Consider the following 22,895-nt stretch of genomic DNA (forward strand, 5'->3'; position numbering starts at 1 on the left):
AATCAATGGAAAAGAATAATCTTTTAACAAATGGGACCAAGATAATTCAATAACCTGATAGACTGAGACTATGTCATGTCATGTTATGGTTATAGACATTGTCAATAACCACATACAAAAGAATATATTTGACCTTAACCTTTTATAATATACAAAGTTAACTCAAAATGAAATATACCTAAATTAAGGTTAAAATTATGAAGTTCTCAGAAGACAGCAGAAGTGTACACCTTTACGACCTTAGATTAGGTAATGGTTTCATAGAAGTGCTATCAAAGCACAAACAAAGAAAAAAGATTAAATTGGCCTTTGGCCTTCGTTAGCATTTAAAACATTTGTTCTAGGGGCTGAAGATGTAGCTCAGTGGTAGTGTTCACCCAGCACATACAAGGTTATGGGTTCCATCTTCAGCACCAAACACACACACACACACACACACACACACACACACACACACACACACACACATACACCACTTTTGTTCTTCAGTAAGCACTGAAATAAAAAAGATAAGGTTCAGGATGTAGCTCTGTGGTAGAGTGCTTGACCAAGCATGTACAAGGCCCTAGGTTTAAGCCCCAGTATTGAAAATAAAATTTAAAGAGAGTAAGTGACAAGGTTTGGGACACTTATATATTATTGGTAGAATGTACATTGATACAATAATTTTGAGAAACAGTTTGATAATTCTTTAAAAAATTAAATACTATATAGAATTACAATGTCCCGGAATAATATCCAAAGGAAATAAAAACTCATCCACACAAACTTTGTACACAATTGTTAATAGCATTATTCTTAATAGACAAGATGTAACAAATGTCCACCAACTGATGAATGGATAAACAAAATATAGTGTATCCATACAATGGGATAGTGTTCAATCATAAAAAGAATGAAGCTCTAGTAAATGCTACAACATAGATGAACTTTGAAAAAATTAAACTAGATGAAAGAAGCTAATCACAAATGAACACACAATGCTTAGTTTGATTTCATTATGAAATGTCCAGAACAGGAAATTTCATATAGACAGAAAGTAGATTAGTGATTGATAGGGGAAAATGGGAATTAACTGTCAATAAGTATAGTGTTTCTTTTTGTGTGATAAAAATGTTCTAAAATTAGGTGTTATATTATTATATCATTATATATTATATATATTTTATATATATATTTATGTATTATATTATCTCATTATTATATTATATTTTAGTATATATACTAAAAACCAAAACACCAGCTGACTTTTGTGGTAAATGAATTTTATCTCAAAAAAATTAAGTCTATGAAGAGTTCCCTAGCATAAATTGTTTATTTTGTAATTGTTTTCAAATCCAAATCTCTGCTATGGATGTAAATTGATTAGATAGACTTGTGCCAGGAATGACCTGTCTCCACGGTCAGAATTACAGAAGGGGAGGGGACAGGTATTTGATTCTTAACCAGAGGAATTTTGTTTTTTCCACATCTTTGCCTTGAGAACAATAGTGATGATTTGATATTGTGACATGCCAAGTTGGTAGTGAAGACTGTTCAAGAAAAATGTTCCCATTTCTCAAAACAGATCTGTAGACTATTAATTTAACTGACTGTGTGATTTGATGCAATGAGTGAGTATTGGACTAGACCCCAGAAAACCTTTCCCATCTCTTACTCTGTGACCTTGGACTTGTCAGTTATCTCTGCATTTGTTTTCTTTTCTGGTCACTAAGTATCCGTATATATGCCCAGTGCATTTGTACGATTTTTTTTCAAGACAACCAAAAGGATATGAGATGTGACGATGCTTTGAAATAGACAGCACTGTAAAAACATGAGGCATTATTTATTTAACATCCTTCAATTTTCTTCAAAGTTTATTTTCAAAGGAAAGGAAACATAAGGTGCTAAGTTAAATGGTCTCTTTTGGATATTAATTGAGAGGGGCTGACTTTTCTTCTTGAGGAAGAACATTGCATGGACTCAAAAACTGACCTTGAATGTGACATTGATATAGTGTTTTATAGAAAACGTGTTATGGGTTTGTTTTTGTTTTTGTTTTTTCTTTTTAATGTACCATTCTGTCAGCCTGAGAATGATATGGCAGCAGACAGGTTATTGTCAATTAAACAAGAAAGCTGTCAGAAAGTCAGAAAAGTTGAAATATGGTGAGCACAAATCCTAAGCAGATCATATGGCCGCTGCTCAGCTGTTATTTGAACAGAGTCGTTGTATGTATGTGTCATTTTCCTGCAGGATTTAATTGAGTCCCTAACAATGGAGACATCCCTGCATTTGCATGCTGTTGTCAAATCAAACTTGGACCTTCTAAATGAGCTAGAACAGTGGGTAGTAAGTAGTGGGAGAGTGGCATGTGGAAGAGATCGTGTTTATCTCATGTTCCTCCACTTAGGGTACATTGAAGAGGCCTGCATCATCCCCTGCCCCTCAGACTGCAAACTCAGCGAGTGGTCCAACTGGTCCCGCTGCAGTAAGTCCTGTGGCAGCGGTGTGAAGGTTCGTTCCAAATGGCTGCGTGAAAAACCATATAATGGAGGAAGACCTTGCCCCAAACTGGACCATGTCAACCAGGTACTTTCATATCTTCAAGAGTGTTGAGATATGTTTTAGATTCACAATGATATGTCATGTCTCCAAAATGGACAAGAGTAAATAACAGCTCCTGAATGAGAAATTTGATCCATTTCATCTTCAGAATGCCTTAGTCAATTACATATAACTTGATAGAATACCAAGTTAGATATGTTATCTTTGAATTCTCTGGGACTCAGGTCCCTGCAAGTGTACAGATATGGATAAACTTCAGGGGACAGAAGTAATATCTATATTTGAAACAATGTCAAGGTATTTAAATTGTCATAAAATTATATCTAACTTGTACGATGAGACTGTATCATTCTTAGAGTCTCCCTAGACTGTCAGAAAAGACATCTCAATTACAACTTATTAAATTAAAATGGGAGAAAGTATATAGGTGTACGTCTAAAACTGGGAAAAATACTGTTAATCCACTTTGAGGGAAAAAATATGAAGATGGTTTTGAAATCACTGTGAGTACACTATCTCATCAGCAGCCATTTAAATTTTTGTTTGGAGCTTATTAGAGTTTGGATGCACACTTAGTTATCTGCTTATTATCTTATTCTATTGGAAATAAATACTTATTATCTATATTCTATTGGAAATAAAAAGTAAATAGACTAATTGGGGAGTTGTGACTGATTTAATTATTAATTAAATTAATTTACATTGGATGTAAATTAATGTGTCTGACAATTATTATCATGTATGACCTATATGTGAATTAAGAATGAATTTCATATAGTATGTGCTGAAGTTGTGCATTTGAATTTAAGTCACAGTAAAATTAATCAAGTCCTTAAATACATAGAAATGTTTCATACAGACTACCTAATTTTAGTCTCCAACATACAACCCATCAGTACACATACTTTCCTTCCCAAATTAACCTAAATTTGTTCATAACAATAGAATCACACTGAAGGGAAAACAGAAAAAAAACTTTTAAATAAAATAAATAAAGATGAAGACAGTGGAGAATTCATTTCCACAGAAAGTATTCTCAAAGCATCCTGATTTTTCCCCAAGTTGCTGAATGTATCCTGTAAGCCTCCTGAGGGGCCTAATATACTCCACTGCTGCCACCTACTGGTAGTTGAGCTTTCCTGTCATTGGCATTTTGCATTTCTCAATTGCTAGAGAATATTTCCTAAGAAGAAAATTCAATTCCATGACTCTAATTGTATAGACTTAAAATGGAATAACTGAAATAAAGTATTTATAATACAAAAGGATGTTTCCCTACAAGTTTGAAACTTTGAATTTTCAATAGGAAATTTAAATTTTAATAAGTTATCATCCACAGCTCAAAGAAATTCTGCACATATTTATACCCATTTCACTATAGAGAGCTTGTGTGTGCATGTGCAGCTAGTCAGATGTGTAATTAAAATAAGCTGTGTTTGCAACAACATTTTAACAATAAATTTCCAAAGGTTCAAGGCCTCATGTAATGTTGTCTTTGCTATGAAAAATATTTTAGCCTAAAACCCTTTAACTGTAACTTTCTATCCCTGATGTAATCTGACACAGAATTTAATAGGACATTCGTGTACTTGTTCTCAGCTTACTGGAGGCATGTCAAGATTAACAACCGAAAAAAAAATCAAAGCTAAAATAAGAAATAATAGATTTTTGAACATGTGACTTTGAGCACAGATGTTCTACATAAAAAAATAGAAACTTCTAGGTATATGTGTATTAATAGAATATTTAGGAAAAGTAAAGAATGTGCAAAGTTTTGTATTAATGTTAGAAATTGCATATACTATAGATTTTTATTAGATTTATACATTCTTCAATAAAATAAAAACCAATCCATTGACTTAAAAATGGTCTCTGAGAACTAAAATGAAAACAACCAAAAAAAACAAAAAACAGACAAAATAATAATATGGTCTCTGGGGTACCACTTTCCATTTGAGGAAGAAAATCCTCAAATCTTCATTTCCTGCAACATAGATGGATTGATTAAATGGATCAATGGATAGATATATATACAGAGCTGTAGATATATATACATCAATATACAGATATTAGTCCATTTACAAGCTGGATCACAAGGTATTTTCAATAACATGTCGATTCCCTATGACATGTGTTTTGAGCACGACTTTGCCTTCTGAGATTTCTTCACCCTGCTCATCTGATCCTTTCCTGGACTGTGTGTCTGCAAGGCTCATTTGCACACCTTACTCTTCAGCAATAAGGAGTGGCTGTTTTTTCTCTTCTAACCCCTAAGAAAAACAAATAAGCTTTTATATGTAGATAATCATACTTGAAATTTAGATCATGAGTTCCTTTCATGATATACTGACATTTTCATTTTTTTTCTCTCCCTTTTCTTCATTCCTGTTGAATGCTGCCCCAGGCACAGGTAAGTTAAACCTCCTGGTTCATAATAAAGTGTTTTTAAAAAATTCCTGGTTTTTTTCCTGCCATTTTGTCTTTTATATCTTACCAGAAGGAAATATCATATTTTCCATTAATTTTTTCTCTACCTAGTCCCTTTATATTTCCTAGCATAGCTACCTGTGTTTCCTACTTTTATTATCAAGGCCTGAGGGGAAGGGGGATCAAGCTTCACTCACCTTGACATGGCAGTAACACCCCTTATTAATGTTCTCGTGCATCTCAGAGAGGACCACGTGCAGGTGGGCCAAACATGGGTGGGTGGAGGTTGCTCTGAACTGATTTGTATTCACTCCAAAGAAGGAGATTAAAATGAAAGCCATCAAAGGATTAAGAAGAACAGCAGTTTCCCTTCAATTTTTCCCTTCCCCAGGAGTTGCAGGGCAGTGTTTAACCACATAATATTAGTGCTATTTTAATATGCACCCAGACAGAAACGTGGTGACTTGTGGCAGTGACTAGTCTTGTTCTAACAGTGCATATTTTTTACCTCTATTTAGGATAGTTTCACTTCATTTACTTTTAACTGAGTTTTTCGTGCAATACAATTTACACAAATAGAGTACCAAAGGGCTATCTAAATCAGTGTTTTCTGCAATTAGGTACATAAAACATTAATTTGCTATTTGCGTGTGTGTGTGTGTGTGTGTGTGTGTGTGTGTGTGTATAAAATAGGACATAGTGAACTGTCACAGATTATGAAAATACTTCAAAAGATTTTTTCTTTACTGGTTGTATCAGCTTGGTGGCAATGGATGGATTATGGTCCATATGTGTTCTTTGGTTATTTCTCTCATTGAGAGCACTGTGTAATTGGTTCATTGTTGCAAAATTCCTGAAACCAAACATTACCCGACACACACACCCATGGGGCTGAATGTCTTTATGGACACCAAGCACAGATAATTTTCTTTGTTCCTTGCTTTGGGCTGTGGCTGTGTATAATATGATACCAATTATAGGCCTTGCTTCTAAATCCTAAAAGATTGAAGATTAGTCTTAAGATGGCTTTATTTCATGTTATCTATCTTTTCATTTAACTGTCTGTATGAAAAACTAGAAATGGAAACTCTCAGTATTATACATATTTATCTGGAAAACAGGCTAAAATTTATATGTTTGGAAAACAGCTGTTTGTGTACTCTTTTCATCCAATCATTCATTTATTTGACAAATCTTATTGAGTGCCTAACATATGAGCAGCCTGGGCTAAGTATTGAAGACACACAAAATTGTGAACAAAACAGATGTTCCAGAAAATTATAATACAGTTTAGGAGAGGTCATTATAGGAAAATACGCATGGAATCTGGTCCAGTGAGTCAGATCCATACTGACAATGTAATGGCAGAATAGCAATGCAGCACAGCGAGCTAGCTCCTTAACCAGATTGCTCAGAAAGTTCACTCTATTCCTGTTTTTAAATAATGAACAATAAGGGGAAAGAATGGAAGTTGCTTATCAATGATATAATGATTGTACTAGTGAGACAGCCCTCTTGCTTGCCCTCCTTGGATTCCCTGAGGTCACTGAGAACCATGTGTATTTCAGGTATACGAGGTTGTCCCATGCCATAGTGACTGCAATCAGTACATATGGGTCACAGAACCTTGGAGTGTCTGCAAGGTGACCTTCGTGGATATGCGGGATAACTGTGGAGAGGGTGTGCAAACGAGAAAAGTGAGGTAAGGCAGAGCCCTATTGTACAGAGAAGCCCGACTTAACCATCTCTCAGTCTCACCTGTGCCCTCATGAGTGCTCACTCCTCCCCAGTTCCCTGAATAAAATTGTCTTCTGTTTTTAGTGAGTCTGTGTTCATGGAAAACTCCAAGAGTATCTGATTCAAGCAGTGGTTCGTGATGTTCTGGTTTTCTGAATTAAAGAAAATTTCACATGGAGACACTCTTGAGTAGGAGAAGCATATTGAAAGCAAGTTGAACTAATGCAGACTTTCAACCCCAATAACTCTTCGAAAGCCAAATAGATTTTGAAGCACTTTTTTTTTTTTAATAATCTGTCTTAAATTTTTGCTCTTTTAAATGAAACTAACTCTTTTGAATACTCTCAAGTCATCCAGGGAGCATCTTCCTGAAAGCCCTGGCTCATATTGCCTCTCACTTGCTGTTCTGTAGCCAAGCTGTCCAGAAGCGTGACTACCAGTCATCAGTGTCTATTTCAATTTCATTTTAAACTAATGAAAAAGTTTCAAATGCATTTCCTCATTCACACTAGCCATATTTCAAATGCTCAACAGTCTCTTGTGACTTGTCTGTTTGGTGCACATATATAAAATATTTCTATCATCATAGAAAGTTCCACTGGCAACACCATTCTGTTCTGTAGCATCCCACATAACCCTGCGTTGAAAAGAGCCATTTACATATCTGCTGTCTTTATTGAACTCCGTGGGTTTCTCCATAAAAGACTGTCATATTCACAGGCTTTCCTTGATATCTAACACAAGTTTGACATTAAGTCTTCCATACAGCATCTGTCATATGACCCTTAAAGGTTCTAGAATTCTGGGAAACAAATATGTGAGGTTTTATCATCTCCATTTTATAGATTAGATGCCAAAGTTCTGAGTGACTAAGTAGGAACACCCATTTAGTGAAGAGACAGAGTTTGAATTCAAACCCAAGTTTCCTTACTCTCTTTATATTAGTTTCTTCTAGCCCTGCTCAGAGAAACACAGTAAAGACAGAATAAAAAAGAAAAACTCCAGAGCGTGGCAACACATGTTATAAAGTTCATTCTTACCATAATCTAACTTTTTATAAATTTAAGATCCAAGTTTCTTAATCTGTTTCAGTAGAAAAGCAGAACAAATTAACATTTATATCATAAAACTTACACATATATAGAAATGGTACTCCTGCAAAGCGGAGGGGCTCTTGACCATCTTTGGTCAAGATGGGCTCTTGACCATCAATTGCCTGATGCTTTACTCTTATACATTTGAGAAATATCATATTGATCAATGAGTTAAGCATAACTGAAAAAAAAAACCTTCACACATAAACAAATGTATAACTTTTTGTTCCTATAAATAATTTTCTATTTTTTCAAAAGCATGTCTGAAATCTCAATTTATATTTCTCCAAGGAACTTAATAAAGATTAACTGTGGATGAAAAAGGGGTAGGAAAGTAATGAGTAGATAAGGAAACAAGAAAATAGAATTCTGTTTTCTACCATTCTATTTCCAAACTCTAAAATTTCCCTTGAAATTTAAAAATACTGTAATGACTATGTTTGAATTCTCTTGCTTGAATATGTCACAATTGCTTAAACATTCTTGTTGGCATCAGACTATACATAGGTTTGATTTGATTTGATATTACAACTTTTTATCACCCTATAATACAAAATAAACATTTTGATCAAATTTTGAGCATCATTAAGAACTTGATCCAATTAGGTTGTTTGTTAGTAAGACAAATATATATTTATATATTTATACATTTATAATTATATATACTTATATATTTCAGAAGCACTGTTTTTTCCAACTTTTCCCTACAACTACCTATGTACACTTCGCTTCTCTTTGCTTTGCAAACATTTGTTCTCTACATTTCCAAACACACTTGAAAGAAAGTAACTTTTCAGATCAATTTGTTTTTTGAGTAAACATCTCTGATGCAAATAGAGAAGGAGGTCAGTATTGACTGTGATCTCTGATCGTGTAATAATGTTCCTATTTGTTACTGATTGAGTAGTACATCTCCCTAACTTGATCCTCTGTTAATTAAGGTCACAATGGCCTGCTTAACCGCAAACATGGGTGACATTTCAGGATAGTTGAGTCTATAAAAAAGCAGGTTTAACTATCTAGTCTCAGCCTTCCTCTTTTAGGATGGAGTGGCATATCAAGAATGGGTGGTAGAAGTGGTTTGTTCTGTAGGATGGGGGTATTCTTTCAATGGCATTTTTTAGATTTCCTAGCACATGATGACAATTAAAACACACACACACACACACACACACACACAAAAATGATTTTGTTATCTTTACTGTTGTGGGCCTTCAGCCCTTCTGTTCAGTCCCTTGGTCCCACGCTATGGATTTCTAATACAGTTCACTATGCTCACAACGTTATTCCCACTCCTTAGAAAGTAGAAAGGCTAAGAATTTGAAGAAAATGAATGAATTTAAAATGCTTTCCTTCAACACTCAAAACTTGATCTGAATATTTATTATATATTCTAGGGTGATAAAAATATTGTTGATACCAAATAAAACAAAAATAAAACCTATATATGGTCTGAGTGCCAAAAACAAAGGTTTTAGCAATTGTGGAACTTTCAAGTAATGAATGTAGTCATAAACATATATCTTAGAAAAAGAGTTTATAACATAAGATGTTCACAATGTATTGTTGACCCTTTTTTAAGTGGTACAAACAAATAGTAGGGAAATTTTTCTCTCATCTTATGTAAAGAAATACATACTTAAAGTAATAGCCGATTAATCAATAAATAAACTCTGTTAAGAGTGATTATCTGTGAGTGATGAAACTATGAGAATTTTTATTATTCTAATTTTCCAAAATGAATATATTTTATGTAATAAAAAGTTAAAGGAGATGAAAAGTCTTTGGAAATGAAGTTGTATGTATATAACTACTAAATGGTGTATTGGAAAATCTGTTCTTAGCTATGGATCAATAGGTAATTTTACAAGGTAATCCTTGTGTATTGTATCAGTAAGTACCAAGAATATATGTATCTTTTCTTAGTTTCAAATCCAACTTTTAAGCATAGAAGTGCATTATCTGCCTGCAAGCTGCAGTCAAAACAAAACTTTAAAAATGCTATTGAAGGTAGAACTTTTTCATAGGAAACTAAGATTCTTCCAAAGGGATGTATAATTTGTTTTTTTCCAGTAATGAAGTCATACAAATACCTACCTCTTCATATTTTCATAATTGCTTTATAAATTTTTATTCAGTATGCAAAAGAATTGCAGAAGTTGTTGTTTTATAGATATTTTCAGGCTACAAATTCGGCTAAGACATGACCAATGGCAGAGTTTTCCAGTTCTTGAGTAAACTCCAGAATGAAAGGATGTTTCTCTTAAATTTGGCAGCAGTATATATAAAAGTGATTCTGCAAAGCAAATTTATGAAGATGCAATGTCGCTGCTGATTGTAAATCCCTAGGAAATGTTGAGATCCTAGGTATAATTGGCGATGAAACTCAACGGACAGCTGAACACATTGTAGTGCGTCTGAGAGGCTTAAGAGCTCAAGTCTTCCTGTTCATCTCCTCTGATGCAGTTCTCTTTCCAAACCCATTAATTTGGTTAATTTTCCAAGTTATAGATGAGGGATAAAGTTTTTCCCTTCCATTACTAAAATGGCCAGAGAGATTATTAACTATGGGAGAAGTGAAACATATTCCCAAGAGTTGAGTCCTACATGAATACTTGCAGTAAAATAAAATGGAATAAAGGGTTTGAATTTGTTTTGTTAAAAAGAAAACTGACAATTTAAAAATATATCAAGACACAGGAAGATCCAAATAACCAGATTTAGGAAATTTGTGCTCTTACAATTATAATTGTCCTTTCGCTTCTGGCTTTCTTTTCAGATTAGCAACAGATGGGAGGCTAAAATTACTTTTAGAATGACAAAACAGATTGATAAATGCCTCTAGTTATCTTTGAAAACATTATCATGAATGCTCTTGTATAGATCTACCACATGCCTAGTCTTCCCTTTAGAAGGAGCTCTACCTTCTCTATAGAATGCATTCTTTTCATTTAGAAGAATAAAAGGGGTTATGCACCAAAATTGAAACTTCTTCCAGATATTTTTAAATCATGCTCAAGTACTACAATATTTGGGGGAGGCAGAGATCCTTTTAAGTCCTCAGTTTTGGAGAATGTGACTCATTAGACACAAAACTTCCTGCTCCAAGATGATGTCTTAAGGAACGCCACCTATCCCCTGGGTTAGCCATTGCCTCTGGTACTGGTTCCTTCACTGATATATATGTTTTCTTCTAGATGCATGCAGAATACAGCAGATGGACCTTCTGAACACGTGGAGGATTACCTCTGTGACCCAGAAGAGATGCCTCTGGGCTCCAGAGAGTGCAAATTACCTTGCCCTGAGGACTGCGTAATATCTGAATGGGGTCCATGGACCCGTTGTGCTTTGGTGAGATGATTGACTATTTTATTAAAATAGAGTTTGCTTTATTCCTTAACACTAAAGCTTTAAAAATATAAAGAAAACATAATAATGTCAATGTAAAAATCTATTTGTGTGACACATTTACCAAAGCAAGGTGTGTTTTCTTAGCCACTTCACTCTGTAACTGTGCTGTAAAATGTTAGCACTGCTTTCTCTCCCACTGAAAAAGCTCCACCTTTTGCAAGCCTCTGCTCCTTCTCAACCCATTCTTCTCTCCCAGCACACAATGCTTTCAGTTTGCTTACAAACAAAGCCTCTTAAAAGCTGAGATGGTGATAATGATTTCCTTTAGTGAAAAAGGAAAAAGAATGAAGCTCTTGAAAAGGTACTTTAATGGTGTCAGCTTAGTACCATTCTTTGCTTTTTGCCCAGGCCAATTTATTTAAATCATAGGAATAATCTTTCATACCATTAGGGTACTGCAGCAGGAGTATTAACACTAAAAAGCAAAAGATCCTGGTAAAAAACTGAGTAGAAAAAAGGAAGCTACACATCAATGAGTCTCTGCCATGCACTGAGTGTGTCTCTTTGAGCTTAGAAAACCTGCTAAGGGTTCCAAATCACACAAAGCTCCTGGGTTTCAGTAGCCATAGGGGCTTTACCATGGGACTCTGGGAAGGGAGTCATTTGAAACGGCACTGGCTACTTAGATAAGAAATTTGACTTACCCTTGGGTACCTTTGTAAAGTTTTACCTTTCAAAAGTAGCGTCAAAAAGGTGCATCAAGTGTGGAATTAATTTGTTGAAATATAATAATATAGAAAACATCTTAGTGCCTGTTTTCCAAGGAGAAATTGCTTTTCCATCTCAGTGTTAATGTTATTCAAGATGCTGATGGAAAACTAACTGATACAGCAGCAGCAAAACAGTTGACATAAATACAGATTAAAGTGCAATAAAGAATCATCTCTTTCACAAGAGCACACAAATGAATTTCTCCTTTAATCTACAGCATTAGATATGAAGTTATGCCAGATACCTGAACTACATACTACAGTGTCACTGTGTCTATAATTGTGAGATTCTTATTGTCTCAAATCCTATTGCAAAAAGATTCCATTTTATAAAATAGAAATGTTGAACCTTGACTGCTTATTAAACTCATTAACAGAGATTCTAATAGCAGGAACCATTAAATTACAACTATGTCCATTTGGTTCCTGTTTTAAGTGTCCAAGGATAATCATCTTGGAACAATTAAGACTGTATCATATGTAAGAGAGAGTTAGTGAAACATGTTATGTTCCTGAGATTTTGCCAGTAGATGTTTGAAATGAGAACAAAATTCAACAAATTGAATAGCTGTGCTTCTTGGGTTTTATATTTTTAATGTATCTTGTTCCATCACTTAGGCCTATGTTAAATAAATACTGATTAGCCATTGCTGTTTCTGAGGAATTAAATATATTAGGTGTAGAGAAAGGACAGATATATAAGATGTAGATATCTTAATGTTCTTGTACAGTAAAAAGGAACACACAGATATTGTATAAGAACAGTGTTATTCTAGTGGTGCTGCCAAAGTACAATGGGAACAGAGGGAAAGGAAGTAATTCATTTGGGCCTAAAATGTCTAAGAAAACTCATCCTTAGCTGTTTCCTGTTCTTAGAAATCAAATGTTTTCAGAAGACTGTACCAGTCAGTAGAAAGGCAAGCCAGTCCTCATAGATCCTCATAGTGTACGTGTGTATGCATGCATTAGGAAAACAATAACCATTGATAACTGGATAATTAAAGTTGTCCTTAAAATGTTTCTTCAGGAAGTATATGTGTGAGTGTGTGTGTGTGTGCAGATAATTTACATGTGTGTGTGATATTAGCATTCTATATTAATGAATGTGAGCATGTTCATGTGTTTGTAACATGTTGTCAGCATTTGATACATAGAATCTTAGTCATCTTGTAGTAAGATGGAACTTCACAACCTCAACCAAAACCTTCATTTTTTACATGGAAACTGAAGCATAATGAGGTTCACTGACTTGTTCAAGTTAGCCAGTGGCCCAAACGCTCTAACTCATGCCCCAGCATGCTCCTTAATGTGCTAGCTGTCCTGTGCCTGATAGTTCACCTTTCTGAGGAGTCCTATTATTCTTTGCAAGCCTTGCAATCAAAGCAGCTTCCGCCAAAGGTCAGCAGATCCCATCAGACAACCTGCTGATGAAGGAAGATCCTGCCCGAATGCTGTGGAGAAGGAACCCTGCAACCTGAACAAAAACTGCTACCACTATGATTATAATGTAACAGGTACGGGGTAGCCACCTTACCATGGAGTGAAAGGCCAAATCCCTCTGCCAGCTCAGAGGCATGTCCATCAGTGTAGGTCATGTGCATCTGTGTGCCTTTTGCATGTCAACTTACTGTCCCAGAAATAATTAGATTTTAAATGACAGAAAGATGTATCTGTTTTATTTTTTAGTAGACATGAAGATATAGAGAATAAAAATATCACATCGACATTGGCCCATAAAGTAGGTTGTGAATATTCTGAGCCATCTTATTTAATACATCCTCCCACTCTGGGAAGGTGCAATTAAAAGAAATATTTTTAGCACAGATATCAGATGCATTGAAAGATGTGTTTTTTTGAAAAATATGTTTAATTGCTATAATTTACTGCAGCCACAATTCTTGGGATATGTGGATCATTTATAAACATAATTAGTTTTATATAAAAATGTCAACAGTCTTAACCTGCCCAAAGAGAATGACTTATTGTTGTCAAAAGTAGAGAAATGGATGAATATTTTTCAGAAAAATAGGCATTATAAATTTCATTTTCCCTCAAATTCATTTAATGTCATCAAGACACATATATGAAGAAAATATTTCATTGAGTAATATGATTTGGGACAACATCAAAGCTGATTTTGGAATTTTTCTGGGTAATTCCCACACTGAAATCCTCAAGAAATCTTACCATAATGCATAAATGTCATATTGGCTTTTTGTTTCTTTTAATTTTTGTTTTCAATTTCCTTTCATAACACAAAGATAATCAAAGTCTCTGGGACATACATACCATATTATCCTGGGAGACAAGAAATCATGGAATTATTTTACAGAAGATATAAAATGAGAGAATTAAGTAAATATGCCCAAAACGATTTTTGAAATAAATAGGTTTATTTTTTAAAGTATTCTAAGTATGGACAGTAAGTGAAATGCATAGTGTTTCATTTGACTAACTACACAAAGTACCATTCACTAAAATTATGATTATTTTACTAAACAAGAAATAATGCTAAAATTTTAAATGTTGTGTTAGGAAAAAAAAAATACTTTTAAGTGACATTGATCAGTAGGACAAAGGCATTTTTACAACATCACCAAACGGCTAGCTATCAAGATTGTCAAGTAGACATCTGCCTTGAAGAATAATCCCCGCAGCAATGTGCAACCCCAGCAATTCCATTTGACTCCTGATATGTGCAAAGCTGGGACCCATATGCTCTGCATGTGGCATGATTGATTGTGGGGCTTAGGAGGCAGTTGTGAATTAAGTATGGGATTCAGGTCATCAGAGTTTCATTTGAAATCTGTTTCATGCATAGCCTTCTGTTCTAATGGGCTCCTTTCCTTTCAGACTGGAGTACATGTCAGCTGAGTGAGAAGGCAGTTTGTGGAAATGGCATTAAAACAAGGATGTTGGATTGCGTTCGAAGTGATGGCAAGTCAGTTGACCTGAAATATTGCGAAGAGGTGGGTGGGTACTATGTTTGATCTTTTTGAGAAAATTCCTCCCTGATAATTTCAATTCACTTTGAGCCTAGTGACCTGTGCTCTGTGCAGCTCATTGCCAACAGATGTTTATCTATACTATTCACAGGCTGTTTAGGACTCTCTTGAAAAGACACAGTATCCAACACTAGAGATTTCCACATATAATTTCCTGGGTTTTGTTCTGTTTGGAGCCCAAAGGTATGCTAATTAGCCTATTCTGAAAGAAATGCTTGGGAAACAATAAGTAATCAAAATGAATAAAGGCAATTAATCTTAATCAGACTACTCATCATCTTTTGTAATTTGATGTGAATTTTGTGTAGTGCCTGGGACACCTGCCAAGATCCATCATTTATTCTCTCTGTTGTTAAACATTGATCTCATGTGGTTTGGCAGCAGATTTTGATATTAGGATCTAATACCCAGCTGTGAGAATACAAGTTCTCAGATCTGGATAAGTGAGTTTGAAATTCAAACAAAGAAGTTGGGTCTGCTGCTATCATCTTTCAGGTATGGAGAATTTTAACTGTCAGTTCTCTAGTTGATGGAAAATAATGTCATCATTGCTAGGGATGACCTTCTGAAATATAAGGAATACAGTTGTTGACCTCTCTTAGTCATGTTGTAATGTTTTTGTTTTTTGGTTTTTTTTTTTTTGGTTTTTTTTTTTTCCAATTTTCATGTCAAGAAAGGCACTCACATTCCTAACAAGTTTAACTCTTCTGCCTCTGAGGTCCTCTGGGTCAAGCTCAAGCCAAAACCAACAGAAGCCTCAGTAGAATAGAATGGGAGGTAGAACTTGTAACATCATTATGAGCTCAGCAGAATGACTCACCACAGAATTCTATCAGCACTTTATTATAAACCTAGAGTAAGTTGTTCCAATTCCCAAGAAAATCTGGATAGAAATACTTGAATCCATTTAATACCTTTATCGTGTGCACCTACCTTAACTTCTTAACTTCTTTACATCTCTGCCCATGAAGCAGAACCCTCAGATGTGCTAAAACACCAAGCTGGTTAGATAATAAACACCTCCCCACATACTCTTACAACATAACTTGTTCTATTCATACCTTAGATTCAAATAATTCAAATTTCAAATGAAAATCATTTGTTTTGATACTAATAATGTAGAAGCATTGTAAACATTATAAAAACATCATTATAAATGAAGATTAATATATAGTGATTGGAGAGTTCTCTGCCTTCTACCTCTAGTTGATTAATATGGCCTCTGTTTTGCAATGCACCCATAGATGCCCTCCTGGATCAGAATGTAATATAAAATGAATAGCTCTGACTGAACCCAAATCTCACAAGACCAATTTTAAATATTTCAGTGACTGAAGGACAGAGGTCTAAATAGGTTCCTTGTTTTCTAACATGAAATATGAGTAAAAAATCTGTGGAATAACTAATTTTAATTATTTTAGAGCCAGGATTAAGTGAAAATATTATATTTAAATGCTGCAATGACAATTAGGGATTTAAATTCTAACATTGTGTCAAACACTGTCTTCACTGCTCCTCTCTGTGGGAACTAGATTTAACAGTTTACATCCCATTTTATCCACCTCTGTGGTTGCAGTAGTCTCTAAGAAAAACTGGGTCATCTTTGTGAACAATGGGCTGATTGCCTACCTACTAATTCATGTGCAAACCCTACATTCAGTGCAACAGCAGTGGGTAACTCTTGCTGCTTCTCTAATGGCCACAGAGAAAGGTGTCATTATTGCCCAACAAAGAGGAAAATTAGGGTTAAACATACCTAGCATTTAGGTACCATTCTTTATGCTGTGTTCTGTGTGTGTTTGAGATATTTACTCACCTTGTACCTAGTAATTGGTTTCTCATTTCCTATTCTTTGAACCCTGAATTGATTTACTTCAGTTTACTTAGGCTCATATGTTTAATTAGACAGATGGATGGATGATTGATAGAGAGTAGCTAGGTAGATAACAAATTTAAAAAAAAATACAACATGAGAAAGAATGACTGTATGACTGTTGCCAGTAAAGGGATAGATCTAGAGAATATCATGCTAAGTGAAATAAGCTAATCTGAAACATCAAAGGTCGAATGTTCTCTCTGATATGTAGATGCTAACACACAAAGAAGTTGGGGATAAAAATTAAGTGGATTAGACAAAGGGGAATGAAAGGAAAGGAGAAGGCTGGGAATAGGAAAGTAGAATGAATTGGACATGACTTTCCTACGTTCATATAGGAATATACCACCAGTGACTTTCTGAAGCTTAAACTAGGTAATACAGTAAAAGTTTTCATCTCAGATACTGAGCTTTGTCAGATTTTCTAGTGTGAAATATAATAGAAGTGTCTGCCAAGGGGTGTAGTACACCAAGCATGGATCTAATCCTTTCTCAGTGAATAACTTTGGGCTAAGAGATAGACTGAAATATAGCATGTTTCAGAAAATTTTCTTTTGCCATCCTCTGTGACTGTTTAAAGTAAAATATAGAAATTTTCTTTCATGCAAAAATTGAAGGTCTTGAAAAATTCCAAGAATTACCAATTAAAAAATTTTTATTCTCCTGCCAAACTTAAATTTTCATATTTCAATTCTACTTTTTACTTTAGACTTTTTAAATGTTGGAATATACAGGAGATGAACTTGAAACCTCTTCTTTATATTTTTAAAGTGAAATTTGGAAAAGATAACTAACAGAACTCAAATGCCAATAAAATGTACAGTTATTATACGATGAGAGGCTTAACACCAAAATAACTGAATCACACCAGTTAGCTGCTCATATCAGTTTTAGAAGAGAGAATCTTTGTGGGAGAAAAAAAGTGAATATTAAACATTCAGAATCAAAAAGTTCTGAGGACCCTCATTTCTCTAAAGAGAAAGGTAGCTTACTTAAAAAAATGACTGTTTTTTCTTTTTTCTTTCTTCTTGCTTTTTTGTTTTGTTTTGTTTTGTTTGGTACTGGGAATTGAACTCTAGGGCTTTATGAGTGTTGGATACATGTTCTACAATTAAGCTATTAGGACCCCAGCCCCAAAACTGATATTTCACATTATATCAATACATTATATCATTAGTTATGAGTGGCAATTTGTCTTTAAAATCTTTCCTTTTTACTTTTCAGTTTAACATGTATGTGTAAAAATAATTGATATAATATCCTGCGTATATAAGTAATCCAGATATTGATAATATTCTTGGTTTTTAAATAGAAAGTAATCTTACACTTACTTTGCCATTTCATTGGAAAATCCAACCAATTCTCATTAAATCCACTTTTCTTCATTGCTTATTGAAAATGTTCACACATGTATAATATAGAAAATATAGTCATTGGTCCCCTCCATTCATCCTTGACTTCCACTCTCCTGGGTTGAACCATTTTCTACTTTTAATAGTTTGGATATTTGTTTTTCAGATATCTTTTTGTACTATCATGCAGCTTCTTTTCCTTCTCTTTCCTCTCCCCTTTTCCTCCTCTCTCCTCCCTTCTCCTTTCTTACTTGCTTCCTCCAACAACAATATGCTGTGGCCATGCCTCAGTGTCAGTACCAACAGATCTACCCTCTTCTTTCAGCTGTCCTTGGAGAAGCACTGGCAGATGAACACATCCTGTGTGGTGGAATGCCCTGTGAACTGTCAGCTTTCAGATTGGTCCTCTTGGTCAGAATGTTCTCAAACATGTGGCCTCACAGGTTTGTTGGTACTGGAGTTAGCATTAAGCTAGTGATCAAGATATATAAAAATAAAATGTTCCTGTGCTTTAAGTCATATCAGATAATCTTCAAAACATCCAATTGGTTGTCTTTCTTTCCAAAACATTTAACCTTGCTTGTTCCTGGGTCTCAGGAGAAGCCTCTGGGATACCTTCTCCCAGTAAGGTATTAAGCTTGCAAAATTCTAACATGCCACTGAAGTTGTGTTGCTTTTTATCTCTTCAGGAAAAATGATCCGAAGACGAACAGTGACCCAACCCTTTCAGGGTGATGGAAGACCATGCCCTTCCCTGATGGAACAGTCCAAGCCTTGCCCAGTGAAGCCCTGTTATCGGTGGCAATATGGCCGGTGGTCTCCATGCCAAGTGCAGGTATCTAATCTCAAGAACTGTGTGAAAGTGTGTATCCTTCATCTACAGAAACTTGATTTCAGAAATATTCTTCAGAGCTTGCAGATTGCAGGTTTCCTCTTATTGATGTTAGTTACTTTGCCATTTCATAATAATTTAATTACTTTTGATAACAAACACTCCCTGTCCTGTACTTTTAAAATCATGTGGAGACTGATTCATTTTAATGAGAATGTATTTGCCTGTCTTTGACTGGAAAACAAAATAAATTGTTCAGGGTATGCTTTATAGCTTGTGCCGTGGAAGGCTTCTTCCCTAGGGTTTCAAATGCTTCTCTAAGTATTCATAAATCAAAATCAATGGTGCAGAGATGACTATAAGGGATGAGTTCTCTAATGGATTATTTTTCTTTTTGTAATTAGTTGTTTCTCCATTCCAGGAGGCTCAGTGTGGAGAAGGGACCAGAACAAGGAACATTTCTTGTGTAGTGAGCGATGGGTCATCTGATGACTTTGGCAAAGTAGTGGATGAGGAATTCTGTGCTGACATTGAACCCACTGTAGATGGTAGTAAAAAAATGGTTCTGGAGGAAACCTGCACCCAGCCTTGCCCAGGTAACAATAGCAGAACAAAATTCATATTTGGGTGGTTTCTTCCCAGGGCCAGGGTCAAGAGGGGGTTGCGTATATAGGATAATTTAAGATGTGCCAATAATATAATTCAGCAGTACCTAACACCAGGCACTGCTTCTCTGGACAAATCAGGGCATGCCTCATTCCTGATTGTAGGGACAGTCTAGTCTTCCTTGTGGCCTCTCTTAATACCCCTGTGGAGGTTTAGCATGTGCAAGAGATGGTATTAAGGTCTAAGGCCTATAATTGACAGGGAAAGCATGAAATAAATGTTGAGAAAATAAGAACTAAATGATCTATTTGGGATTTATAGAAGGAGAGAATAGAGAGTGAGGGAGAGGCAATGTTGGAACACAAAATGACTAATGAAAGATTTAAGTCCTCATAATAAAAGTTCATTCTGAGTTCTGGGTGGAATCAACAACAATTCAGACATGTATATGCTGTGTTAAACCATAAAATGTAGAAAAATACAGAATCAGTAAGAATTCAAAAAGAAAAAAAGCAAATTTCTTGCTACTAGAAAGCAAATAAGATTATGGAAGAAAATATTGAACTACTTCATTCAGATTCAATGTTGTGCAATGGTTGCATGATATTAAATATTGTGTGCCAAATAGCATAGTTGTATGCTGAATTGTATAGAAAAAAAATGGAAGGCAAGATAAGCTCATATTTAGGAGTTTGGGCTTGATGCAGAGAATTGTTTGGGATATTTCAGGTCAAAATATTCTAGTAGAACCATCTTTGGGAAAGATATTGAGGCAACAGTTTCTTAGCAGACTAGAAATGAACTCTTATATTTTACTCTCAAATGGAAACTTTTTATTCTCCAATTTTCTTATAAGAATATGTATTTCTCTAAAAAGTGTGTCCTTTGTGTTCTCAAAAAAATTTAAGTATTTGCCAAAAACATAATGATTAGGCATAAAACATTTTCTACATGAAGGGATGAGTTATGGTAATTTTAAAAGAAAACATTTTTAAATTGAGATGGGGTTCCTAAAAACTGGAAAATGTGACAATATCAGATACTCTCCCATTTACTCAAATTACTCATTTCTAAGTAAATAAATTATTTGAGATGACAATAATGGTAACATTATTTATTGTTATCACAAGGTGATGAACTGAATAAAATTGAACAGGGTAGAAAATAAAATAGCCCACTACTTAGAACTATAGGCCATTCAACTGTTGTAATGATCTTTGCCCACACAAATATTTCCATTTATTTCAGATTTAGAAAATAAAGACTTAAAATCTAAACAGCAACTCCTATTAAATGGGCATAAAGTTTCAGTTATGAAAAATAAATAAGTCCCAGCAGTCTGCTGTACAACATTATGCCTGTAGTTAACAATACTATGTGGTGCACTTAAAATTTTGTTAAGATAGATGTTATGTAAAATGTTCTCACAGTTAAATAAAATCTGACTTTCTAGAGCTTGGCAAGGTGTTCCCACAATTGTCAATACACCTTTTGCTCATCCAGAAATTCCCCTGTTCCATTTCCTGCCCCTGAAGCTGTCCTTATCTCAACCAAGATCTCACTCACAATCCTACTTAATAAACTCATTGTGCTTCACAGTGGACCAAAACTGAGACTGTGACTGCAGGTGAGGGCTCCGTAGCGAGGCCAAGGACTGAAACTTTGGACTTCGATGTGCTGAATGACCATATAGTCAACAAAATATGACCAAGGTTGAAAGTTGGAAGGCCTACCAATTCCAAAACCAAAATGTCCAGTGTCAATTACAGGATTATTGTGCTATCTGCCTCACTGTGCAGAACTGACATCCTCACCAGGGTGTGTACCTCCCTGTGGAGAATCACCATGTTTTTCCGTCATGCTTCCCACAGCACAATCACTACTCATTTGACCTTTATGTGTTAAGTATAACTGCAGGCCAGTCCCCGGACTTGAGGTTTCCATCCAGTGGGAGAGGAAGCAACCCTGTCCTCACAGAGCTCACTTCTAATGGAAGAGACAGTTACTAATAGTGAAACCAATAAACATATAATTATAATCTGTTGCAAATGATGTGAAAGAAGCCTACAGGATCCTATGATAACACAGAACAGAGCAAACATACCATTTTAATTAATTACAAATCCAGAAGACTGCTTTTAACTTATAATCTATTCATTCAAGTTCCTTTCTTGCTAGTTTTCTCTAAAGATGGGATTTGAAAGCTAGCAATATGTGAACTATTTAAAGAGTAGAATACTGAATTAGCAAATATATTTCATACATTTAATTGTCACATCTTTGGCAGGGGTATTTTAATTTTATTATTATCAGAATAATTTACATGGTCATATTATAAAAGTATGTCTTGTAGAAGAGAATGCCTCACTTTCATCTGCTGTTATTAAATATTTGCATCTTGACATGGGTTATTTGGAGATGATAATTATATAATTCAAACTACTGTTAAGACATTTACTGAGGGTTTTTTTGCAAACTGCATGATATTAAGTAAGCATAGAGATAAAGCCTACCAGTGAAAGGTATATTTCCATGTAGTTTGCAATCATTAAGATGAAGTTATACTATATTTACATAGACAGGATTTTAAAATATTTTTAAATCAAATCTTAGAAGTTTTTCCTGCATAATTTAAAAATGGAGTAACCCAAATGTGCATTTCCTAGGGATGTTTCTAAAACTTTTCTTAGACTACTTTAAAATTGTATCTAGTTTCTTAGCATTTTCAAAATTTACTAGATATTTTTATACTTTAGAAGTACCAATCATGTTCTCTAATAAAGGTCCACAAAAAATTCACTCTTGTGTCATACATTTATTTCTTGGTCAATAATTCATGTATTTCCAGGTTTTCTTAATCATGACACAAGAAAGTTTTCCATTAATCAGATCTCCTTGTAACTTTGTTCTAATATTAGTCTTATATAGTATGATATAAGGAAATAAGAAGTAGTCATGTTTTGTAGCTGGAATAATTAAAGTGATATGAAGCCCTCTGGATTTGACTCTATCATAATTAATTGTATATTCTAAAGACTATCACCAAAACACCAGTCCTGAAGAATGGATGGGAGTTGGGTTCAGGCAATATTTCATTAAATCTTCCCTATTCTCAAAATAGTAGAAGATGTTTAACACATGGATACTATGACTCAGCAATTCCACACTTATTTATATATCCAATACATATATATATACACACACACACACACATACATATATACATAAGTTCATCGAAGGCTTGCACTAAAACATTCATGACATTATTCATAATATGAAAGATTAACAACTCCCT

General features: G+C 34.7%; 1 protein-coding gene across 1 annotated transcript in view; it reads left to right on the forward strand.

Annotated features, from left to right (window-relative positions):
• THSD7A (thrombospondin type 1 domain containing 7A) overlaps positions 1-22,895 on the forward strand; it is a 398,818-nt gene that overhangs the window by 363,764 nt on the left and 12,159 nt on the right. The window contains exons 14-21 of the mRNA XM_079152060.1: positions 2,396-2,574; positions 6,546-6,679; positions 11,006-11,159; positions 13,299-13,443; positions 14,783-14,898; positions 18,488-18,605; positions 18,852-18,997; positions 19,416-19,590. Of these exons, the coding sequence (XP_079008186.1) occupies positions 2,396-2,574; positions 6,546-6,679; positions 11,006-11,159; positions 13,299-13,443; positions 14,783-14,898; positions 18,488-18,605; positions 18,852-18,997; positions 19,416-19,590 (1,167 nt within the window). The remainder of the gene's footprint in view (positions 1-2,395; positions 2,575-6,545; positions 6,680-11,005; positions 11,160-13,298; positions 13,444-14,782; positions 14,899-18,487; positions 18,606-18,851; positions 18,998-19,415; positions 19,591-22,895) is intronic.

This window comes from Sciurus vulgaris, assembly GCF_902686455.1.
Source record: "Sciurus vulgaris genome assembly, chromosome: 8".
In the NCBI taxonomy this organism is placed as follows: Eukaryota; Metazoa; Chordata; class Mammalia; order Rodentia; family Sciuridae; genus Sciurus; species Sciurus vulgaris.